Raw genomic sequence first — 24296 nt, 5'->3', positions numbered from 1 at the left:
AGTGTGGTACATTTAATTGCAGTTACAAAGCGTACATGATTGAATTTAACCCTAGAAAGATTTGGGGTTGGAGGGGGGAGCTGATTCACCCCCCTCAACTTTTCCGCACGATAACTCAAGAACTCAAGAACTCAAGAAGCTCTTACCACAGTGACCAATTTCGTAATGAGATACTGAGTATTCCACGAGACACTTCGTGCTCCATGGTTTTTGTTTCATTTGTACCACCTTCGTGAATTTGGGCCATTTGTGAAAACTTTCTCTTGAGAAAGTGACAAGAACAAAAGGTAAAAAATACATTAAAAATTGTTTAAGAAAAACCTTTGAAATACATATTAAAAGAAAAATACATAAGAAAGTAATTCAGATATGGCAATTTTTGACTGACAATCTCCTTTCTAAAAAACAGTTTGAATATTTGTTAGAGAATCATTATGCAATGACTAAAGTGGTTATGAATCCAAACGACCATGACATCACAGCAAAGCTTGTACAGCTCAGTGAGTCAAGAGCACTGACTTGGAACGTTAGGTGTCTGAAAACATTTTATGCCAAGGTGAGCACTGACCAATAGTTAGGCTTTATGTAGTTGCTTTGTCTAGCCTAGAGTCTAGGTATTACACATTCACTTGATAAAATCCCGGTCCACAGTGGCTGGGTGAACAAGCATTCCTGCAAGTTCCTTTATAGAACTCCATTCTTGTATCTGATTATGCTAAGTAATTCGCATATTTACTTCACATTTTCCAATACACACATTCAAGATTGCGGATACTACAACTTGCTCTGTCAATGATTATACATGTATATAAAAGATACTCAATCTTGTAGAATTAAGTTTGATAATGGAAGTGCTTTATGGAAGGCTTTAGTTTGTCTGGCCTAGTCTAGGTACGACATATTCATTTGATAAAATCCCAGTCCACAGTATTTTTAGCTGGGTGAACAAGAATTCCTACAAGCTCCTTTAATTATAATACTCTATTCTTGTACCCGACTATGTTAAGTAATTAGCATATTTACTTGATATTTTCCCACATAGGATTTCAAGATCATGGACACTACAATTCGCATTATCAATGATATTAAAGATATTTTAATCATGTAGACTTTAGTTTGATAATGGAAGTACTGACAAACGTTTATCAGACTACAGGGAATTTCAAAACCATCATTTTTTTTTTGATGTATATCAAAACTTCAGTGTAATTTGTTGCTTGAACATTACACATGAAAAACATTAAACCAACATGGCAAAGTGAGTTATTGCATTTCATGTCTTTTTTCATAAAACTATTTATAGGGCCTACAACACATGAAGATGCTTTTAATGATTTCACTTCTATACTTAAACAACATTTCTCAAACATGTTGAGGTGTGTTTTATGTTGGTCAGTTGAATTCATGTTGTTCTTCAGAGTTACTATCAAAAATATATGGTCAATATTCCAATTATTTCCATGTCTTCTTCTTTGTTCAAAATTTTCATTCAAAAAACAACAACTCTATCCTATGATAAATGACCATGCATTCAAGCACTGTTAACTTGACTGAAAGAGAAATGATAATGACATTTAAAACTGAAGGTGAAATGATGAGGTCAGTGAGTGGAAAAGGTGTGCTCTGATTAAAGATGTGACTGCAGCATGTCTGCTTTCACTTTATTCATTTCTTCCTTTCTTCATTCATCAATTTTCCTCTCTTACTCTTGTGATTGATTTTTTTTGAGGGCCACAGTCCACCTCTACGTACTAATTACAGTGTGTATAGGCATAGAAAATCTAAGGACATGTCTTCATTATAACTTTCAATATCAGATAGAGTACATCAATATTGTGTGATTTTAAGATTGCTGTAAAAGGCTGTTGTTAATATTTAGCTCATGCTGAAACTACTTAGTTAAACACTATAAACACTAGCTCCTATTAAACAAACTTGATATTACCCATGTGTATACTGTGTATACAAAAGATCACACAACATGTTCTCACTTGTAAAAAACATTGTGGATGTTGTGAATGACATTCCAATGTGCTCTATTTAATTTGGAGGTATTTATACGTCATTGCAATGTATTTTAGCTTTCGGACTACGAGTTTGCAAATTTTTACAAAATAAACCATTCTAATGATAATGATAATGATAATCCTACCCTGAGAGGGGTCAAGAAAGTGCATTTCAACATTGCTGCTAAATTGGCAAAGACCTCAGTGTGGAGAGCAGCATTACAAAACATCAGCGCTACAGATCTCTGCAAGTTATTAGGACCGGCATACTGTGGTGGACTTGCTGACTTGGTACCTGACTAGGGAGTATAGTTCAATGCCATGTTCATTTGTGAAAGCGTCAGTAGCCTATATGCCATTATGACAACCTCCCCTTTCCGTAATACAAGATCCTGACAGATCCCGAAACTTCCAGCAACAGGCTACCTAGAGGAACATCTATGGTACGTGAGAGAGAATGAGACATTTCTGTGGGTACCATCATCATCAACCATACAAAGAGACAAGGCAGAGTCTCAAAATAAGCAAGGCGATACCGAGTCTGTGACCGATGATAACATAGCGACGATGGAAGAATGGCTGCATAACACAGAAGGAACCAGTGGATCCACGGTGAAGGACCAAGTCGGTACATGAAACAAACGGCAAAACACAGACATGACTGGATCAAGAGAAGAGACTGTAGTGTGAGGAACATTCTTCCCACATATCAGAGACTTCTTGATGCTGGAATGATTGCAGGAGATTTTGCAGAACTCTACCCAGAAAAGGCCAAGGCATTCTACCAGAAGTGGTCTTCATACAGTCACAAAGTGTCTTGGATTGCACCAAGAAAACTGTTCGCAGCCGGAAGCATACGCCAGACTTGGGAGATATTGACACAGAATATCTCAGCCTTGAGGAAAAGAGCAACCTGGGATTCTATGTGCTTCCTGTCTTGTTCTGTAAAAGAAAAGAAGACAGAAAAGGAGCACACACCACTGCAGAAACATTGTCATCCTTCATTGATGTTCAACCAGAGGTTCTAGACATCCAAACATAGTGTAACAAAGTGCTGTCACGATGTAAGTCATGATGGTGCGTGTACACACGTTGTATTAGAGTATATGGATATGGACAGGGCGTGCGTTTAGATGCGGGCTTTATGAATAAAAGTCTGTATGGGTACTGAGAAATGGGCAGTTGCGTCCTAGCCACGTCCGGGAAAGGACAGCGTGTAGGTAGTCAGTACAAGCAGTCGGTGAGATTGTGAAGGGCTGTGGGCAACTCTGTGATATACTTTCCTCCGTTTTATTCGTCCACCTTCCAAGAATAAAGGCAAGTGAAGTGCTTGTGCCATATGCAATTCAATTACCGTGGCAATAACAGGTGTATTTATTTGTGCTCTTTGGTCCGTACGAATGCAGTGATATATGAGAGAGAATTGAGTCCTTTGTATGCCAAGACATGAGAGTCCCGACATCGATACACAACGGTCCCGGTTGTGTTACAATATGTTGAGAACATTAATGAGGCGGTCAAGCTGCAGCCATTTGTTATTGTGCATGGGAACATTCCAATCCAGGCATACGTCATCGTAGAGAGAAAGATACCACTTGCTGAAATACTACTGAAAGCAGTACTAGACTTGTGCTTCAAGGCACTCTATATTTTGGACACAGCAAAACAGAACCCAAAGCTGCTCCATTTGGAAATTTCTCCAGATCGTGGTGTACGTTGTACCAGTTTCCGGATAAGGGCCATCTTTACACCAAAGTTGTAGGAGATCCTTACCATCATGAACATGCTATATATGGAAGCCATCGTGATCATGTTGGCCACTTTTTTTTGTCTTCTTACATGTATCAATCATCATACAGTACTTGACATGTGACTAATAATGTTCAGGAGAATTCAAAGACATGGTATGCATGTCAGGCAATGGAGACTTTTTTTCTTTTCTATTTTTTTTGATTTTTTGATTGCGGCCTCATCTGTACAAATGTGCATGTGAGGTTTTGGAATTACGTTGACAGGTTGGTATTGTATCAGCAAGTTTATGAGAACAGTTGATTTTCATCAACATAATGAGTGACAAGGTTTGGTCACCAGCCACTCTTAGTAAATAAATGTCATAGGATCACTGTAATTACTAGTATATCTTTAGTTTTTTTCTTCTTCTTTTTTAAGAAACAATTTTTCTTAAGTAATGATGTGTGACTGTAATACATTAGTGTATTTGATGTACCTTTTCGGAATATAGAGTACAATATGATTACAGAAAAGAGATAATATTGATATTTTTGTGTGTTTTTGCCATCAATTGGAATGAGCATATTTTTAGAATATATCCTTGGTTGTTAAATTTAAATTATGAGTCTTATTTTTGAAGGTTGTATTTGTCTTTAAGATTTAATCAGTATTTATTTAAAATTTCGTGAATAAAGCAAGGAGATAAAGCAAAATGAGTTTAATCAACATCTCGATTACCACTTTTTTTTTTAAATTGTACTTCTACCAGTAAGCACCAATGTGAACATATGTGTTTTATGCATATGAGTGCTTCCATTGGTTTCAGCAGTAGAAGAGCTGAAAGCTCAATAATGGGTTTAAATCAGTGTTTTTAAGCTGATTTATGTGTTACACATATTGCACAGTATACTTTTCTCTTTTTATTAATCTGAAATTATACAGAAACTGGAAAGTGTATAATTTGATCACATATACTAGTACTAATTTTGTATGTGTTTTATGGTTCTAAACAATTTCGCTGAACCCCTCCAAGATTATGCATAGTTTTCTGGATAGTTGGTAAAGTTTTGTATTCTTTGTGCAACTATAAAACTTTTTCTTTGTTCCTAGATTAAGGTGTTTATTTGTTTTTTAAATTCATATTATAGTGTTATAGAGAATTAAAGAAAAAAAAGATGTTAAAACTGATTGCTTATTTTGCAGTAGTTGGATATATATATTGTGTTGGTTTAGATTGACATATGAATAATATCAAGTATAGCTTGTGAATATGCTTATTGTAAACAGCTCAATAATAATGTTAAGCAATGTAATTTCTGTGGTTTGGGGGTGACTTTTTTGTAAACTGAAAGTATTTCGGCCTCTTGGCTGCTATTTTCAGTCAATAAACCTCATCAATTCAATTCAATGAATTCTATGAATTACAAAATGTTTGGCTTACCCAAACAGGTGGAAAACATATTTTTTAACAGTATAGTCATAATTCCTTGTGCAGATTGGGGAATGGCAGTGGAAGATGATATAGATTATACTATTTGCTGAACTTTTGTGTGATGGATAGTTGGTAAAGTTTTGTATTCTTCTATCCATAAAGTTTTGTATTCTTCTATCCATATGTTAGATTCAACATTTGTCACCTACTCAGAATAAGCACAATTAATATCTCAAAGAGAATTTAATAAGAATAGTTTATTGGATTATTCTTTGAATACACACCGTGAGGATACATCTTGTCTCCATATAGCAAAAATAAAATTGAAATGTCTATCTTTAATGCATTCTAAAACTCAGAATCGTGGAACTCGTCCAAGAATTGCAAGTTTGCACCATTTCTAATGGCAAGGGATTAACTCACGACTCTTACAGAGCACGAAATTACTAGGTCATGATAAACTTAATCCACTGCCAACATGTGTATTGCATGTAGTGTGTGCTCTACTTACTTGATCAGTACCTGTCAAAGGGATGGTATAGTTTTGATTTAGATGGGATTTAGGTTTTAACTTGTTGCGAGATAATTGGAAACAACTTTATACATGAAATATTAAGGAGTATACAATGTGAGGTCGTAGTATGACCCGGAACTGAAGTCACTCACCAGTGACATGATCATACGTTCATGACTTTTCATGTTTCACTGCTGAGAATTAAAGTGTGTTGAATTTCATCTGCGGTTCTCAAAATGGCAGACGTCCAGATTCACTGGACTAACCACTGGACTAACGACACGGTACACCTCCTAATCAAATTATAGGGGGAAATGGTAATTAAAAAAAAAAATCTTGGATGGCTGTATGAAAAGGAATGCTCTTGCTCAAGATAGAATCACAAACGTAATTCCTGAGAACTACCCAGCCGCCATGATGGATGTTTATTTACCCACATGAATGCACTACATAATGCCAATTTTCCAGACATGCGGTCATAACTGCATACAGACGTAGAATCGCATACTAACTGATTACGCTTTCTGTGGAAACAATGTGGGTTTACAAAATTCAGGGTCTATCGGATTCTCTGTGAAAACACGCCAATTGTGTTTTAGATTTATGATTAAGATTCTAACTTTTGGTGTCTAAAGCACGTGGTCATAAAGGAATATGAACTGCAGTTGATATCTAAGAAGTAAAACAATTTTAAATATTCCAACATCAGTTTGTTCTGGGTTTCCCTGACACACAAGTAAGTATCAAAGCCTTTCACTTTCACATGGATTATGATAGTGATATTTGACAGTTCATTTAAAAAGGTCTCTCCTAGCTAACTGTTCGTTAAAAACACAACTGAAAATGAATTTTCATTTTGTGATTAATCTGTTTATGTTATAAAAGAGCCTCTCTATTCATGGAAACATTCACAAAAACTAATGCAGATTCTGCATGCAACACTTTCCAGAAGTACTGGCACATCAGCATGAAAGGACGCAATGCCACAATGACAAAATATGTAATCCCATATTTTCCATCAGAGTGTATGGGATGCTTATACTTTTAAGTTGAAAATAACTGTGTTGTACCAAACAGGGGCTATATTTTCATGTAAATGTTCCTTAACAGGATGTATTTTTTGGAACAAAAAAATAATAATTTGCTCTTAATGTTAAAATATTTGTATGTTTCTGATGAAAAAAAAAATGTTTACTTTGTATGTTCATATAAAAACAAAACAAAAGCACACACAAAAAACATGGACAATTGTAAAAACATTCTTACACTGAGAAGATAACATTCTCGCACAGAGTTTATTCACTTATGGCCCAAAGTTATAACTTTCTTCCGAACACTTACATGTGGTAAACCCATGACAAATTACATATAACAAATGAACCAGAGGTATTTCATTTTATATTGCTGGAGAAATACTGAATCATTGATAAAGGTCAAACTTATTTCTAAAGTTGACCCTTATCTTTCTCCATATGAACAACAATAAATCTCAATTAACTACTATCCCTGAATGCCAAATTATTTCCCCATGGCACATTCTTACCCTAGGATTCATACAGTAAGTGCATTCTTCACCAAACTAACCTCTGCCCTGCGGACATTTAATCAACATTTTATTCAGTATATCTGTATTCAACAATATACATATATCAAGTCACAGATTATAATTTGTGTCAGGTGCTTAGTGATATTGCTCAAATGATGATTGCTTTCCATTCTTTTTTTTCTTTTTTTTTGGGGGAGGGGTTGAGCTGTCAGAAAGATGCACACCCCCCTGCGGACATTTAATCAACATTTTATTCAGTATATCTGTATTCAACAATATACATATATCAAGTCACAGATTATAATTTGTGTCAGGTGCTTAGTGATATTGCTCAAATGATGATTGCTTTCCATTCTTTTTTTTCTTTTTTTTTGGGGGGAGGGGTTGAGCTGTCAGAAAGATGCACACCCCACCCTAAAATGACATGTCATCAGTTATCGTTACTTGAGCAAGCATCTATGCAACACCATCACCCGTAATGTTACTTTTAAAATCTAAATTATGTCATGTAGTCATGATTTGCTGCATATTTGCCGATTGGACAGAGCGACTACGGACCCCTTTTTGGCAGCACCGCTGGAAGCAAAGCCCCCTCTTACTTGGCCTTCTTCTTCTTGGCCTTGAGGGAAGAGAGGTCACCGATGAGATTCCTGTTCAGGATCTTGCTGCTACACAGCAAACCAGCGTACATGGCCCCAGCAAACCCACAGGTTAGGATGTCCTGGCCTGCACCCCACGGAAGAAACAAGAGAGGGTAGGTTGTTAGAAATAAATCCACATTCTTTCACACTGTCATATTTCTTTAAAATAATCTTAGTGCTCAGAATGGCATGGTTCTCATATCGTCGGTTGAGAATGATAAGGGCATTAAGTTGTCACTAAACCCATAGTGTTCGAGACAACTTAACGCCCTTCTCATTCTCAACATTCTCAACAGACTCTTCTGGTTTTTTATGAGGTACTAAACATCTCATATATTTCTGACAATGAAACCTTGGGAATTTTATTCATATACCAGTAGCAGCTTATACTGCCATGCTCACAAGGACCCATAGTAATTCACTTACCAGGTACAGTAGGCTCCGCTTAATCGGGTAGTGTCTGGCAAAGCATTTCTTAACCCGATTAAGCAGAGAGTACTGTACTGGCATTCAAAAATTATGTCATTTCTTGATATAATGGACTCCTGTTAAAACAAAGTCCTCAGGACTGTCAGTTTTCTTTTGTTGTATTGAAACTTGGTTATAAAAACGAACAAAGAAACAAACAATAAACAAATAAAAGACATAGAGCAATGTTGCGGCCTGAATTTTTAATTCGTTGCAAACAGAACTTCATTATAATCATGTTCGTTATAACAGGATTGTACTGCATCCGTTTCTCAATAGTAGGATGCATCCTGGGTTTACTGCTTTCACTCATTGTATGTAATTGTCTCCTTCTGTGTTCTCTTCAGGAAGAACATCAGGTTTCACGTTCTCTTGCCAGTTAATGCTAAAAGAAGGAAGTTGCCATGACAACACAGTGACAAGTGTGTTCTAGGAAGAGTGCTTCTACGTATAGCAAAGTTCATGAAATCTGTTTCACAGAGCTTCAACAGTTTTTTTTTCTTTTATTCTTTTGGAATTTTTTTTTTCTTGAAGTCCTTGCAATAGAGAGGTTAGCCACTGCTGCATCATTCTGATAAATCATTCTGACAGAAGCTAAAAACAGGACGGAAAATGAGGCTGTGCAAGGAATGTAGTCTCACCAGTGAGATAGAGGTTGGGAACTGGAGTATCTGGTCTGAGGTTGGTCCAAGTCTCAGCAGAGAATCGCTCTGTGTTGTGATCCAGGCCGTACATCTCTCCAGAATTCTGGGCCAGGTAAAACTTGTTGGTGAGCGGCGAGCCAGCTTCGAAGTAATCAACCTTCCAGGACAGAACAAGGTATAGTCTGTCAAATCTTATGCACACCACTCAATTTACATCAAGATTGATCAATTCTACTCCTTGATAGCAACCCTATTTTGCTTTATCTCGGCTTCTGCAGTATGTCCCCCCCCCCCCAAAAAAAAAAAAAAAAGAATTACGACCGCATTTCTGCATTGATAACTTTCAATATTATGATTTAACTGTCTGAATGCCATTTCTGCGTCGAAAAATATAGCATCTTACCTAAATAACCTTGAAGGTACTTTTACTTACGTATGTTTGGACCCAATTTGGTTCCCCTGGAGGCCTCCAAGTGGAGAAAGATTCCCATTTGCACAAATATAAGGTTTGAGATAAGATCTGCACAGATTCCTTAATTTGGGGGCTAATCCCCCCCCCCCCCCCCCATCCCCAGGGATTGCCCCTGAAGGCCCCCAAGTAGGGAATGGTGCCCATTTGTACAAAAATGTATTCTATCACTCTAGCAATGATACCTGCCAAGTTTGGTGAAAATTTGGCAATGAGTATTCAAGAAGAAGATGAAAATGTAAAATTTGAGTGGTTGTATGGTGGAATTTGTGGTTGGCTGTCTGTGAGGGGATTCATTCTGATGTGTGAACACTCGATAATAAGGACATTTTTTCAAAATGCATTTCAGGACATTGTGACAGACAAATCCTCTGCACGTTTGAAAGTAGAAATGCTTCCAGCATATGATGCCCCTCGTGCCTCACCTTGCCCTCGAGTTTGGGGAAGAGCTCCAGAACGCGTTCCCACATTCTGTCGGAGATGCCCTTCTTGACGGCTTCGTAGGCGTCGCCACGGTGATTGATGCGCCTGGTCTCCCACTCTTGGAACCACTCCCAGTTGGCCAGCGTGACAAGGGTGCACACCGACTTACCTGGAAGAACAGAAACGAGGGGGAGAAATTATGAAACATTACCAGGTTAACTCTTTACTTGCCTACAATACTTAGCATGACTTGCAAGCCTTTTTCACTTAGGGCATTTAGTAATCCATCCAAACATACCCTAGTTGTACAGTTAGTTGTACTCAACTCCACTATTGCGAATATAACCACTCACGAAATTGCCGAGAAGTCCTGATTCGCAAAAATGTAGACACGCTAAATATATGGAGTACTGTAAAAGTGGAAATTTTCACGGTGTTGAAATTTTTGCGCATTTCGCTCAACCCGAAACTAGCGCGAAAATAAAAGCACGCGAATATTTTAGCTTGCCATATGTTCCAGTAGTCGATGTCTTGATTCCGCGGAATTAAAAATATGCGAAACTCTTCTCAGCTCGCCTACCGCGAAAAATTAGTCACGCGAAAATATCCACTTTTACAGTATACAGTAAAATGCTAAAATAAAAAAGAAGAAATGCCGAAATCGGACAGACCTGGATAACGTTCCTCCCACGTGGGGTCCTTGGCTGAGGGGAAGCTGATGAAGAGGAGAGGGATCTTAGCGTTCATGGCCTCCGCTGCAGACAGGCTGGCGTAGGTCTTGGTGATCCCGTTCAGGTCGTTGTTGGTGAAGACCCAGTACTGGCGCTTGGGCAGCTCCAGCTCTTCCGCCGTGCCCTTCAGGCCCACAAAGAGGGAGAAGCCGGCCAGGGCGGTCCGGGTACCCTTGAACTTGTCCATCAGATCTGTGACAGTACGGCAAATAATAATCATGTTTAGGGGTGAGCTTTTATATTTGGAACTGCTGTCCTGTAATATTGCCACTGTATGAAATTGGCGAGGAAAGTAATCAAATCTGTGGTACAAGCATAAGTATTTTAGAGTAAACTTTGACTTCCACGTATATTTCTCTAAAAGTCTGGCTGGTTTATGGGTATGGGATGCCTTTAAAATTTTCTAGTGAATCAGTGATAAAAGGTGATTAAGCAGGCAGGGGGAAATTAGGTGGGGACTTAGGAGGGAAGATATTGCTGAAATCTTACCATGGAAACAGAGTGGCAAATATCACCATTATATCTATGTAAATGAAAAGTGCATACAAATGACAAGTTAATGCAGAAAGTGTAACATCTCTTAGACTGTCACCCATGGCTCATCTCAGGTGAAACAAGAAATAAGAGCTAACTTACCATGTTTCTTGACTGTCTCAATCGGGAGAAGCTTCTGGTACGTGTTGACCAGACCAGCATCAGAGATGATGAGTGGAGCATGGATGTCTACATCTCCCGTTGCCTTGGTAACACGAACACCTACAAAGAACGCACAGAAAAAGTCAAGTGATTTGACCTTTATGTTCCATTTTTTTTCCAAGAGATGGGATTACCATTTCAAGTATGTAAACGAGACCCTTGATAGCTCTGATATTTTACTATCCACAGTGCATGTCTCTTCTCTACTACACAATGAATGCCAACTGCAAAAACTTGGTGACCAAGCAAATTATGTATGTAGTCTGTCGGTTTAAAACTCACACTTGTGAAGGACTCTTGCATTAGAGCATGGACAATGGTTGAATACTTTAACATAGTAGAATATCTTCATATTATCAAACAGGGAGGGCATACAGGCAACTTAGCCTTCAGTTGGTATTTCACAGTCTCCTGTTATTTCACAAACACATATAAGTCAACGACCCTTTGGTTGTTTCACGATACTGATTCTGATTTTATTTCTAGTCTTTTGACAAAATATTACCTATAAACTGACTTTAAGAATGATCTTAATTTCTGGATTTAAATTTCAATTGTGATGTCACTAATATACTCAATGTAGACTGCTTTTAAAAAGCAGAAACATCAGTTAGGTCTGAATTTTTGAGAAACCAAAAGGATGGAGAAAAGTAATCCAAATATTTATCAGTATTTTCATGTCTGTTGCTATTTGTACATCCATGAACAAATAAACCACTTTGGGGTACAGGTTTGCTATCTAAAGAGGTCATTTTCATTCAAGCATATGGCACACTGTGCCTGCTTGACACAGTTTAATACTGACTATTGCTGGTCACCTGGGGCAAATCATGAGGGGTCAGCATCATTCACCCTTTTTCTTGTGTGGGTGGGTAAGGGGGTTATTACTAGTTATCATCCTGCTCTTTGCAATGAATGGATGAAGTGGGATCTTTTATTTGCCCGAGTCGTGGCTAACTCACACATGGGACCCCGTTCAATGTCCTATCCGCAGGTGAGACCCGGGAATCAAAAACGGTACCCATGGATCTGTGGGGCAGACGCACTGGCGGCTGAGCCAAATCACAACCCTGGTATAAAGAGGTGGCTGACCCCTTCAAGATACAGGAGACATACTTACCGCAAGCAGCACCATCGCTGTCAATCAGGATCTGGGAGACGGGGGCTCTAACCAGGACACGCCCACCTGCCTTCTCAATGACTGGGATGATGTGGTAGGCAATCTCACTGGCCCCGCCCCTGGGGTAGAAGCCACCATACATGTAGTGGTTCATGAGCAGCATGTGCATCATGAGGCTGGTGTCTTCAGGTATGGTGCCTGCAAAATACAAACAAACAAATGAAAATAAGTGGGAGAAAAAAAAGGTTTATCTGTTGATTGCTTTATCCTCCTCAATAATACATCACTTGCCAAAACCAAGCAGCTTAAATTCAGTAAATACTATATATAATGGTCTTTACAGCACAAAGGGAATGCATTTCTCATTTAGTGTGCTACATTGTATGTGTTAATCTTACAGCACATGGGGAAATCTACAGTACAATATTGCATATCAGACAGAGGGTACCAGTGGCAGATCCAGAGGGGGGCGCAACCAGCGCATGCCCCCCCCCCCTTTATTTTTTGTTAAAAACAAAAGAAATAAAAGGAAAAAAATGAAATGAAACCCAGAAGTGGCACCAGAGAAATATTTGTTGTGCCCCCCCCCCCCCCCCCCCCCCCCACCCCTTACAGAATTCCTGGATCCGCCCCTAGGTAATGCTTCCACGGCATATTTCCTAACATCCAGTCAGACAATATCAAACATTAAATGTTCCCCGTCTTGCAGTCTCATCTGGAAAAAAGCTCTGAACCAGGTGCTAGTATCCAACTGGAGCGCATCATATAAGAAACACTTCCATTGTTGATGCTGTTGGTGCTGTTTATGATTTCACTGATTACAGTTGTCCCAGTTCACGTTTCCATGTTGTATCATCATCGGAAGGGGTCACAGCATGAATTGTCAACAAGTACAGCCAATGTACTAATCTGCCTATAAGTTTTGCCAATAACTGGCAGCACTGGAGGCACTTTATCATTCTCAAAAGCAGTCAGACTTGTCGAAGCACAGCTTTGTAGTAATTTACCATTCATGTGTTCTGTTTGCCACATAAATATTCAACAGTTTGCTTGGTTCAGCTACTGAAAAAAAAAAAAATTGAGTATTAAAGACAGGCTTTAGTATGTACACATATAAGGGGTCAAATACTTTCCCTATTGTATAACATCAGGGCCCTGTTTTATGAAGAGTTAAAATTGATTATAAAGTTGATTTCCATCATAAGTCTATGGCAGCCTGTGTGTTAAGGAAATTTAAAATTGATTTTATCTTTTGATAAAACAGGGCCAAGATAATGTATTACTGTATACACCATATACTTAGCGAGTCTATTTTTTCGCAAATCGGGACTTCCCGACAATTTCGACAGTGGTTAAATTTGCAAACTTGTGTGGAGTACAGTACTAAATGGAGAAATGCATGAGTGTACGTCACATTCATGTTGCGCTGAGAGTTGATATTTTCGCATGTTTTTTTTGCATGCTTTTAAATTCACAAATATCACCAAACTCGCTAAATTGGCAAAAATTAAAACCTTGCGAAATATTTGGCGTATACAGTATTACACTCAAATATCTTGCGTAACCCTTTCTATGCCAGGGACTTTGAGCAGTGTGTACTAAAATTGCTACAAGTTTTTCTGTGTCAATCAGGGCCCTGTTGCATAAAACCCTTACCACTGGACTTACCGCTCCTTTCTAGCGGTAAGTCTTGAAATTAGCGGTAAATTTTATAATCCTTGATGCTGATTAACTGTGACGCCTAATTTTGACGGTAGTTACCATTGAAATTCAATGGTAAGTTTTATGCAACGGGCCCAAGCACTCAAAGCAGAAGAAGGGTTAAAAAGTAGTGGTGGGGGGGGAAGGGGATGACGTTGGGGTGGGTCTCTCCCCTCCTCACCATAGTCCCCAAAGCAGTAGGAGAGGACTGCCTTGAGGTCAGGGTTCTCCGTGATGCTGTCCAGGAACCGCTGCAGGGAGATGGCGGAGTACTTGAAGTACTTGGTCATGGCGTTGATCATCCCCGTCGATATCAGCAGCTGGCAGACACTCATGGGGAGCATCTTGAGGAGGAAGGCTGTCTGCATGTGCACTCTCTGCTCCTATTGTTACAAGCCGTGGAAAACAGAATCACAGCTGTTATTTTCTGCCATTATTCTTCTCACTTTCATTTCATCATTCTGTCTTGCTGACACCATCACAAATATTCACAAGAAAAAACAATGAGACAAAGAAAACACAACTCCATTACAGAGATATTTCACAAAGATATAATGAAAGTGAAGGCAATGCCTTACTAGTACGTGATAAAAGATACCAAGATTAAATGATATTACAGTTTCAGACCATTATCTGTACAATGAGCAGATAAAGACAAAGCACACAATAATTTTCTGCCTTTGGTGTTGAAACAAATAAAACAAGTTTTTAAGATCAATCGCACTGTTTGTTTGAACATGAGCAGCAGAAAATTCTTGTGCAGACAGTATTTGTCTGCGATGCTGATAATGGTTTGAATTTTGGGTATTGAGGCTCCAAACATTACATTACCCTCATGTGGAAGAGATACTTGTCGATGGCCTGCTCTTCTTCCGGGAAGTGACCGACGAGGCAGTCCCGGAACAAGGTCTTGGACCCGGCCTCCATCTTGAAGAATTTCTTCTTCTCGCCCTCGCCGATGACGATGGTGTCGTAGTTCTTGTCGATGGGCTCCCAGAGTAGCTGGCCCTCAGTCAGCTGGTCAATGTAGGTGCGTGTGATGGTGTTGGTAGCCATCTCACCAATGTAGTGGATGCCTGTAGAGAAATGTTCACACTATCAACTTAACTTCTTGTAATGCACACACAGAACTCACTAATTCTTCTCTCACTTTTTCTTCGTCTTTTATACACATCATATCCTTTTAAGACCAATATACACATAGTGTATACCATTATCAACATACGTGGACATCACTATCACAGACACGATCATGACATCACTCCCACTATTTTCAATACTATGAGGGTATTACCACTGCCTTACTGTAGAACATTAATACTGTCATTCATGGTAATTTTATATTCAACCATCATCATGAACCATCACAACTATTTTAAATCGTCATCAAAAGCATCTAGATATTATCAAAAGCCATGACTGCTGCTATCAACACTGTCATCATCATCAAATCATCATCAGCACCATCATTATCATTATATCCTTCTGTACACTTAAAAGACTGTCAAAGCTTTTGAAACCTGCAGCATGCTATTAAGCATGAATTTGAGGTACTCAGGTAGACCACACCACATACCAACGTCAAACTCGTAGCCCTTTTCAACAAAGGTATGGCAGCAGCCACCAGCCTGGTCGTGCTGCTCCAAGACGAGTACCTTCTTTCCCGCCTTAGCCAGGATGCCTGCCACCGACAGGCCCCCGATACCACTACCAACAACGATGGCATCAAGGTCCGTAGGCACTTTCTGTGGGGTGAAACCTGAAGGGATGGGGTAGGGGAGGAGAATGAATGAGAGAGAAGGTCAAAGGTCAAATGACAATGCAGCTCAAAGGTTAAACAAGTGCTACAGATCATAAGAACTCTTAGTGATGCCTTTGCTGGCTCTATGAATAGTTCTGATGTCTTTGTCACTTGAAAAATCAACCAACAACACGACACTGTTTTGTCAATTTATGTTGGATTATCAGTGGGAAAATGCAGGGAAAATTATGACAGTAAAAGGGAAGGAGCAGGACAGAATAAAACTCATACAAAGAAATATTGTCCATTTTAAATCTGTCCATTGAAGATATTCTCCTCACACCATAAAGTCTACCCTTCAATGTCTGAATGATTTTCCCGCAGATTCCATAATACAAAATTTCTTGCACATGATAACTGTTCTTCAAAACATTAAACTGTTAAATTAAAAAAAAAAAAATGTTGCATTTTATTTTTCTGAGCTGTTTCAACTTTACCTCAGTCTATAGCACAATCATATACCAATGTACACAGTGTGAACTTCGGGTGATACTTTCAACACTATGACATCGATATGGCAAGAAAAATGCTCTAACTCTCCTTTGACCTTGTATTTCTAAATGCCAAAGATGATATCACGTGGGGACTACCTGTGGAACTTTTGAAAACACAAGCAAAAGAAGATTCTGGGATCTGCTTCAAAATAGACATTGCCTCAGACAAAATCTTCAATGGTGCTGAGACGATAACGTAGCACTGGGCAAAAAGTTTGCACCGCCTTGAGTGGCTGAATAGTCCCACTCGGCCCACTCTTGAATGACAATTTGCAACGTCGCTGGAGTGTCTTGTCCAGAGTGCTACAAGTCTAAGCTTTGCAACTGATTGACAAATTGCCCTACATCGACGCATCTCGACGGAAGAAATTCATGAATTTGAATAAGTCTAAGCTTGTGGTATGTGGAGAACTTGTGCTGCCCATACGTCAAGTTCCCCCTCTTGGCGTTGCTAATTGTAGTCCTAAGGAAAGGATGCACCAATACAATGTGGCACCAGTGCAGCTGCAGGTGTTGCTGGAAGGTAACGCAGCACGTTGCCCAATCACCTTTATAGGGACTCCACTCTAAATTTCTGTAGGGTTTACTTTAGGAAGCCTTTTCTTCTCCCAAAGATAACCAAAAGGCTGTGGGACCTTGCAGCAGGTTGTACTTGGTTACATGTTACTACAGTAGCAGGGCTGATTATCCCTGACCTGACATAAAGATGGACTTTACTCTCTCACAATTGTTGAAGATTATACACTGTATGTACATTAGCATTTTCCAAATGCTTGATTTCACACAGTCATACAAAATTCTCCAGCCATCATTGTCAATACTGTATAGAGTTTGTTTGTTCTTTTCTATTTCTTCCTTGTGTGTGGTCAAGCATAATACAGAGTAAATGAGGTGTGGCCAGTTAAATGGGGCATGGGGTCCACTGGAAAGTTTGGTACACACAGGATGAATTCAAGTTAGGTGCTCAGTGTAGTGCTGGTATTATTTGAAGTCACAGGGACAATCAATATGAGAGATCAGTAAATACTTTTGGAGGTATCTAGTGTGCAATAGGCCTAATACTCCATTTGGAGTGAAGAGGCAAAGAGAGGATTGAGAGTTAAAGTTTATTTACCATCCACAACAAGAAAAAGAAATAGATTTCAGCTCATTTCATTTCTCATGTTATTGTTTTTTAATTTCATTTACTCTATCAGCATTTTTTCTTATCATTTCACATGATTTCTTTCAAACCTACAAACAATTTAAAACTAGAAATGTCGCTATGGCGACTGGTATGCCTCCGCCATAATGCACAATTCTCCTAACAGGTCTATAGTACATGTGGACAATGTGTGATTACATTTTCACAAAATTGGCAAAATATTAAAATGACATGTTTCTCACAAATGTATCGAATGTTTACCTTCCTTGACCTATGTTTAATTGGATGAATAGGAGAGCATGTACTTTAACTTCGACTTTGACCCTTTCATAAGTTTATGCACTTGAGTAATTTTCAAGGTATGGAGAAAAAGTGCAATTTCTGTATTGAACAGTAAATTGTTATCATTTTCATCTGGCCTTTGATTCATAAGAGAATCACTGTCAGGCAGAACATACATAAATATGTACTAAGTTTAAAGATTAGTGGAAAAGTGAGCAAAGAAAATGGGATTCCATCGGGATCCCGATGGAATCCCATTTTCTTTGCTCACTTTTCCACTAATAATTTATATTCTTTCTGGTCAGTTTATTCTGTCTTTATTTGTTACAAGTTTAAAGATTACTTGAGCCGCTTCCGAGATATGGAGAAAGTAGTAAGTTCAGCATTTTCACTTGATCTTTGACCTTTTGACCTTTGACCTTCTTGGCAAAAAAAAAAAAAATCCCAGAGAATCTCCAGTGGGTAATATACATGCATACATTAAGTTAAAAAAAAATAATCCTGCTGGCATTGCATAAATATAAGGAAAATACTAAAATTTCGAAGTATTGCCCTTGACCTTTGACCCCTGACCTTTGACCCCATGAACCCCAAATTCCCTAGCTAACTACTGCCAATCAGTACATGCATGTATACTTTGTTCCATAAAGATACTTTGAACAATTTCCAAGATACAGAGAAAAAAGTGAAATTTTAACATTTTACTTGACCTTTTGACCTTTGATCTTTTGACCTCATGACCCTAAACTTTCTCCAAAGAATCTTAATTGGGTAATACATGTATACACTAAGTTTCAAGAAAATATCTTCAGGCATTGCATAGATATGGGGGAAATAGTGCAATTTTAAGCATTTGACCTTGACCTTTTGACCTTTGACCTTGAGCATGTGCACCCAAAAGTTGATAGGCACAACTTCACCCCCTAATACACATACATGCCAAGTTTCATTAGGATACCTCAAAAGGTTTTGATAGTTACCCTGTCCACAAAATTCATTACGGACGGACGGAAGGACGGACGGACGGACGGACGGACGGAAGGACGGACGGACGGACGGACGGACGGACAACCCGAAAACATAATGCCTCCGGCACCACTTCGTGGCGGAGGCATAAAAATTTGTTTCAAAAGAGTATTGGGTTGTCAACCTCTGAACAACTTCAACAGTTTCACTCGTTCATTTATGAAACGCTGATTGGTAATGTGGCCAACTATAATTGCAAATTTGTAATCATAGTCACATGTGATTATGTTCTGTACACTTTATACAAGTACGTATGGTATAAGATCCAGTCACCATTGTTTCTTCACATCAAGCAGGCTGCACCTAACTTTGAAGGTATCAAAGTACCATTTCCTATCAAGGAAACATCCACAACCTCTACAGTAAGCTCTGTTTTTCATGTGTTAGCAAATCTCTTGTGTTGCTACGAACATCAAGAGACTTTTCCATACTATGGGTATTTTTTCTTCTTTTTCTTTTTGCTTATGCCCATGAGGTCACTTTTGAAGACTCATTTTTGTAGCACCCTGACAACTAACTGCTACCAGCCTGAATGCTTTTGTGTACAACGGAGCATCATGGGGTAACCTGGCAACTTGTGTTGATCATGCTTTCCATTGGCCTGTCCTCATCCATTGTGTGTACTGTAGTTACAGGCCACATGCAGCTCTGTTGCATCAAATGGAATGCATACACAATTTTTTTCATCGTATGTATACATGACCAAAAAGGAGGACGACTGCGGTACAATACACAATAAAAGGAGGAAGTATATTAAAAAAATCATGGTAAAAATGATGAAATGTGGGAATTCCCCCCCCCCCCCTTTTTTGGAGTCCTGCACATCCCCTCATAAAATTGATTTATTATCTATTAAACGGAGAATTTCAATACACAGATTGAAAGGTTGAATTTAGGATAGATTCTATTCCAGATAATCTACATGTAATTAGTTCTTCTAGAATTGTATACCGTAGTTATGGGTAAACTCGGCCTAGCGGGTAAAGTCAGCCAGCAGCGCACGCAGTACGACTACTTGTACTGTGCGCGCTGGGGGCCGACTTTACCCGCTAGGCCGACCTTACCCATAACTACGGTACCGTATAAAACCAGGTGACTCAAGAAACATCTACATAGGTCTGGGTCTATGCCCTTTTGAACTGTATTTGAACGGACCCAAATCAATTTTTCTTTATAGATGACCCAATTATACCATGATCATCAAGACAAGTGTTCTAGTGAACTTCTACATGTAGGCACCTACACGTTGTAACTGAAGGCACCTACAAAGCTTGCGCCATGAAATTCAAGTAATGACTAATCCTCTTTCAAATGGTGTAAAGAAAAATGGGCAGAATGTAGACCCCCATATCAAAAAAAAAAAGAAGAAAGAATACAAGAAGAGTTTTTAGTATGGTATATTACTGTACAAGTGAACTTTTTGTGTCAACATGTTTAATCACCCACAGCCACCTCCCAACCCCCACCCCCCCTTTCCCTTCTCTGGCTCCATGACATTTGGTCATTTGTTACAGAATTCCTGGGACAATTGCTCCCATTCTGAATGTACATCGATGAAATATCTGCACACTATTCAAAGTCAAACATAAATTCTACCCACTGGCACAAACTTGACTGAAAGATCGATCTGTATCTTGCCGTCGGGGATATGTTCCACAGAGACTACATCTGGCTTCACAGAATCCCCTCGTATCAGAAGAGCCATAAAAGTATTTTTTTTTTTTTTCAATGATAAAAGACTCCTCCACACAGATGGATTTTTCTGTCCACCAACAAATATCACCCCACATGAAACACAATCCCTAAAACACTAATCCTCAGTGACTCACTTAAAACTAAACCTAAACCTTGTCACAACCCCAACCCTATTCACCCTATGTCCTTGGACTCCTGGAGAAAATAAGACCGCAGCAATCAAGCATTGAACTTTTGTAAGCAGACCAAATGTTGTGTCATCCTCCCCCCCCCCCCCCCTGGCTTTGTCTTGTACACTCAGTACTAATACGCTGACGATTAACCGCAGCAGCGACCCCATACGGACAAATACGTACTGTGTTACAGCGCCCCGCGACGGGGTTAGCTGTTACTGTGTTACAGCGCCCCGCGACGGGGTTAGCTGACGATGTAATGTCAAATGTAGACAGAAAGATCCGTCTGTCCGGAGGACTCTTTTATATTTTGCCATTAACGCTGTCCTCCGTAGACGGAGGGGATCCGTGAAGCCAGACGCAGTCTCCGCGGAACATTCCCCGACGGACAGATACAGACCGATCTTTCGGTCAATGTCAAATGTAGCCCGACCAGACACTGTAATAAAATACAGCGACTGGGCTGTGTATAGTTATGTCAAATGAGGCAAAATCTACAAATAATAGGGGAAGCCACGTCATACCGAGTTCTAGACAGAAAGATCCGTCTGTCCGAAGGACTCTTTTATACTTTGGCCTTTGCCATTATTAAAAACGCTGTCCTCCTTTCGTACGGAGGGGATCCGTGAAGCCAGACGCAGTCTCCGCGGAACATTCCCCGACGGACAGATACAGACCGATCTTTCGGTCAAACCGAGTTCATGAGTATTCAAGGAGGGAAACCGTTAGCTGCTATCATTTACACACTTATCGTTAGATGCATGTTCCACTAACTATGCAGATCAGCCATTCATCATTTCTGACCTTGTTTGATGACTTTGTCTCGAGCCGAGCTGTCGCTAACCACGGGAGCAGGCGGGCGGGCACAATCCTGGGCGAACGGATTAGGTCCCGGCTTCAGTTTGATGGCGATCTGAACAGCAAATACAACCAAAAACACCAAGAAAATGCATAGCGCCGTCAACACAGGGTTGGCAAATGCCCATGCAACTACTTGAGAAGCTATCGCCATGTTTGTGGCTTATTAAAGGTGCTCAGTGCCTCAGAGAAATACTCTCGTTGAGCGAGCAGGCAGGGCAAGATCTCCTTGATCACAGCGCAGTGCAGTGCTGGCGGACTAGTATGCATGTCCCGTAGCTAACCCAACGCATACGGCGCAGGCAGCACCTAGTTCTGTGTGTACACGACGCGCAACAGGGGTACGGAGTGCGATGGGGTGGGGGGGGGGGGGGGGGTGCACTCAAGACGCCGGTATGGCGTGGTGCTTGTCCCGTTTCTTTGGCTTGTCCGTACATTGCACGTGCAAAGATGCATTCAGTAGCACGGTTCTCCTGCACGGAATCGGGCAAACGGGCAGCGGATACTCAGTACCCGTTATGTGCCCATTTATCAGTTAGTCTATTAATCGATTGTATTTACATTTTCGATAAATTCAATGAGATTAACCCTCGGTATACTCTTGTTTGATCAATATTATCTAATAAAATGAACACATTTTGATAAGCTATGATGTCAGACTTCTGGCTTCCACGTATTTAGTGTCACTTCGCCAGTCATTGATCAGTGAAAAAAGTTGAAGTTAGCTAAAATTGGACTGGATTTGAGACTAAGATTTTCGGAGGGTGCTGGATGATTACGCAATTCGACTAGCCAGGCGACGCATCGCGACGGGGAGAATCTCTCTCCTATTTTTTTTTTTTTTTTTTTTTTTTGCTTTGTATTTGAATGATTTTAATGATTTTCTTCGAAAAAGGTATAAAGGTCTAGATAATCTTAGTTCTGACATTACAAATTCATTTTGCCAAAATGGAATGGATTATTATATTGAATTGTTTTCTCTTTTCTATGCAGATGACACTATTGTGCTAGGTGAGAGTCCGCAGGAGCTCCAACAAGCTCTTAATTCTCTTTTTGATTAATGTCGTATGTGGCAATCTCACAGTTAATACATTTAAAACAAAAATTTTGATTTTTTTCACGTGGTAAGATTAAAAATATTCCAAAGTTTATGTTCGATGGTGAGGAGTTAAGTATTTGCTACGACTATACTTATTTGGGTATTACTTTTAATCATAATAATTTATTTAAGAAGGCTATTGACAAACAGGTTTGCCAAGCATCACGGGCTTCCTACGCTATAAAAATAAAATTGGAGTCCTTATGTCTACCACTTGACTTACAATTACAGTTGTTTGATCAATTGGTTCTGCCTATATGGATGCGAGATTTGGGGATTTGAAAAGTTAACACAGATTGAAATCTTTTATTTGAAATTTGTAAAAGTCTTCTTGGTGTTCATAGGAAGACCCCTAACTGTATAGTTTATGGTGAATTGGGGAGATATAAATTAAGAGTATTATTGTTGCAAGTCGTATGCTTATGTGTTGGTATAGGATAGCTCATGGAAAGCAAGGTAAACTGTCTAGCATAATGTATTCGTTTTATTTTTCTCTTTTTGAAACTGGTACTTACATCCTGCCATGGCTTGGAAAGATTAAAAGTATTTTTGATAGTTTAGGATTTTCATACATTTATGATAACCAAGCACAAGATATGGAGTTTTCTGTTTTTAAGAAAATTGTGTCGCAGAGGTTGAATGATACACGCCAACAAGTTTGGCATAACGATATAAATGTGAATTCTCAATGTATTGTGTATCGAATATATAAGCAAAAGTTAGTGTTTGAAGATTATTTGGTGCACCTTAATCCATGTGTGTTTTTTTTTTTTTGTAGATTTCGATGTTTAAATAATAAGCTCCCTGTATAGTGACTGGAAGGTATGCATATATTCCTCGAGAGGATCGAATATGTGAATGTTGCTCCCTGAATCAGATCGGGGATGAATTTCATAATTTGTTTCAGTGTCCAATATTTGAAAATGATCATAAACAAGCCATGAAGATTTTTTTTTTGAAACGACCTAATGTATATAAAATGGATCTTTTATTTAACCACTCTACGCAAACAGTGAAGTTGAAATTAATAAAGTTTTGTAAGGTAATTGTAGATTATTTTGATAAACTTTGAAAAGATTTCCTTGTGTGTGATTATGAGCACTTATACATAACCCTGTTAGAGGGTGATGATTATTTAGCTTACATGTATTGCAGGCACAGTGCCTATTATAGAAAGTAGATAGTCTGATGTATTCGTATATTCATCTCTATTCCATGTATATGTATATATCTTCATTGCATGTTTTAGTATATGTCATGTAGATTGTTATTCTTGCCAGTTTGTATCTTACATGTATTTATTTTTACTCACATACCCCAGGAGGGTGATTGAGTTAATAAACTAGACTAAAACTAAACCGGAAACAGGAAAGTTTATAAACGAGCCGAATAGAAAATTAGAAACTGCATGGCTGTAACTTGATCAAGTTGATTGAACTTATCTCTGGCTTTCCTCAGATCTGCTTTGTTGTTTTGAAAAATGATGCACGGTTTAATTCATTGCTTATTACCATTACTGTAATTGTAACCCTTGAGCGAAAAAAAAACTCCTCTCTTCTCTAGCTGTTAACTTATTTCTATATTGAAATGACGATGAGAAAT

At 39.1% G+C, this 24296-nt stretch overlaps 1 protein-coding gene and 1 pseudogene across 1 annotated transcript; one reads left to right on the top strand and one right to left on the bottom strand.

The window, feature by feature from the left end:
* The first annotated feature begins 470 nt into the window (after positions 1–470).
* On the top strand, positions 471–3742 carry LOC139727367 (uncharacterized; annotated as a pseudogene).
* A 4082-nt stretch (positions 3743–7824) lies between these two features.
* On the bottom strand, positions 7825–21769 carry LOC139727360 (all-trans-retinol 13,14-reductase-like). The gene is made up of 10 exons (XM_071638320.1): positions 21542–21769; positions 15699–15881; positions 14954–15198; positions 14304–14505; positions 12422–12619; positions 11242–11361; positions 10546–10797; positions 9877–10043; positions 8980–9139; positions 7825–7955 (listed from the first exon to the last, which is right to left on the bottom strand). Exons 1-10 carry the CDS (start codon positions 21747–21749, stop codon positions 7825–7827), a joined length of 1866 nt encoding a protein of 621 aa, XP_071494421.1. The 5' UTR covers positions 21750–21769.
* Between the last annotated feature and the right edge of the window lie 2527 nt (positions 21770–24296).

Source organism: Diadema antillarum, unplaced genomic scaffold, assembly GCF_040938485.1.
Source record: "Diadema antillarum isolate AM-2024a unplaced genomic scaffold, OU_Dant_1.0 seq00000129_RagTag, whole genome shotgun sequence".
Classification (NCBI taxonomy): Eukaryota; Metazoa; Echinodermata; class Echinoidea; order Diadematoida; family Diadematidae; genus Diadema; species Diadema antillarum.
The sequence above is the reverse complement of the archived record's forward strand: the minus strand, read 5'-3'. Positions and strand labels throughout refer to the sequence as shown.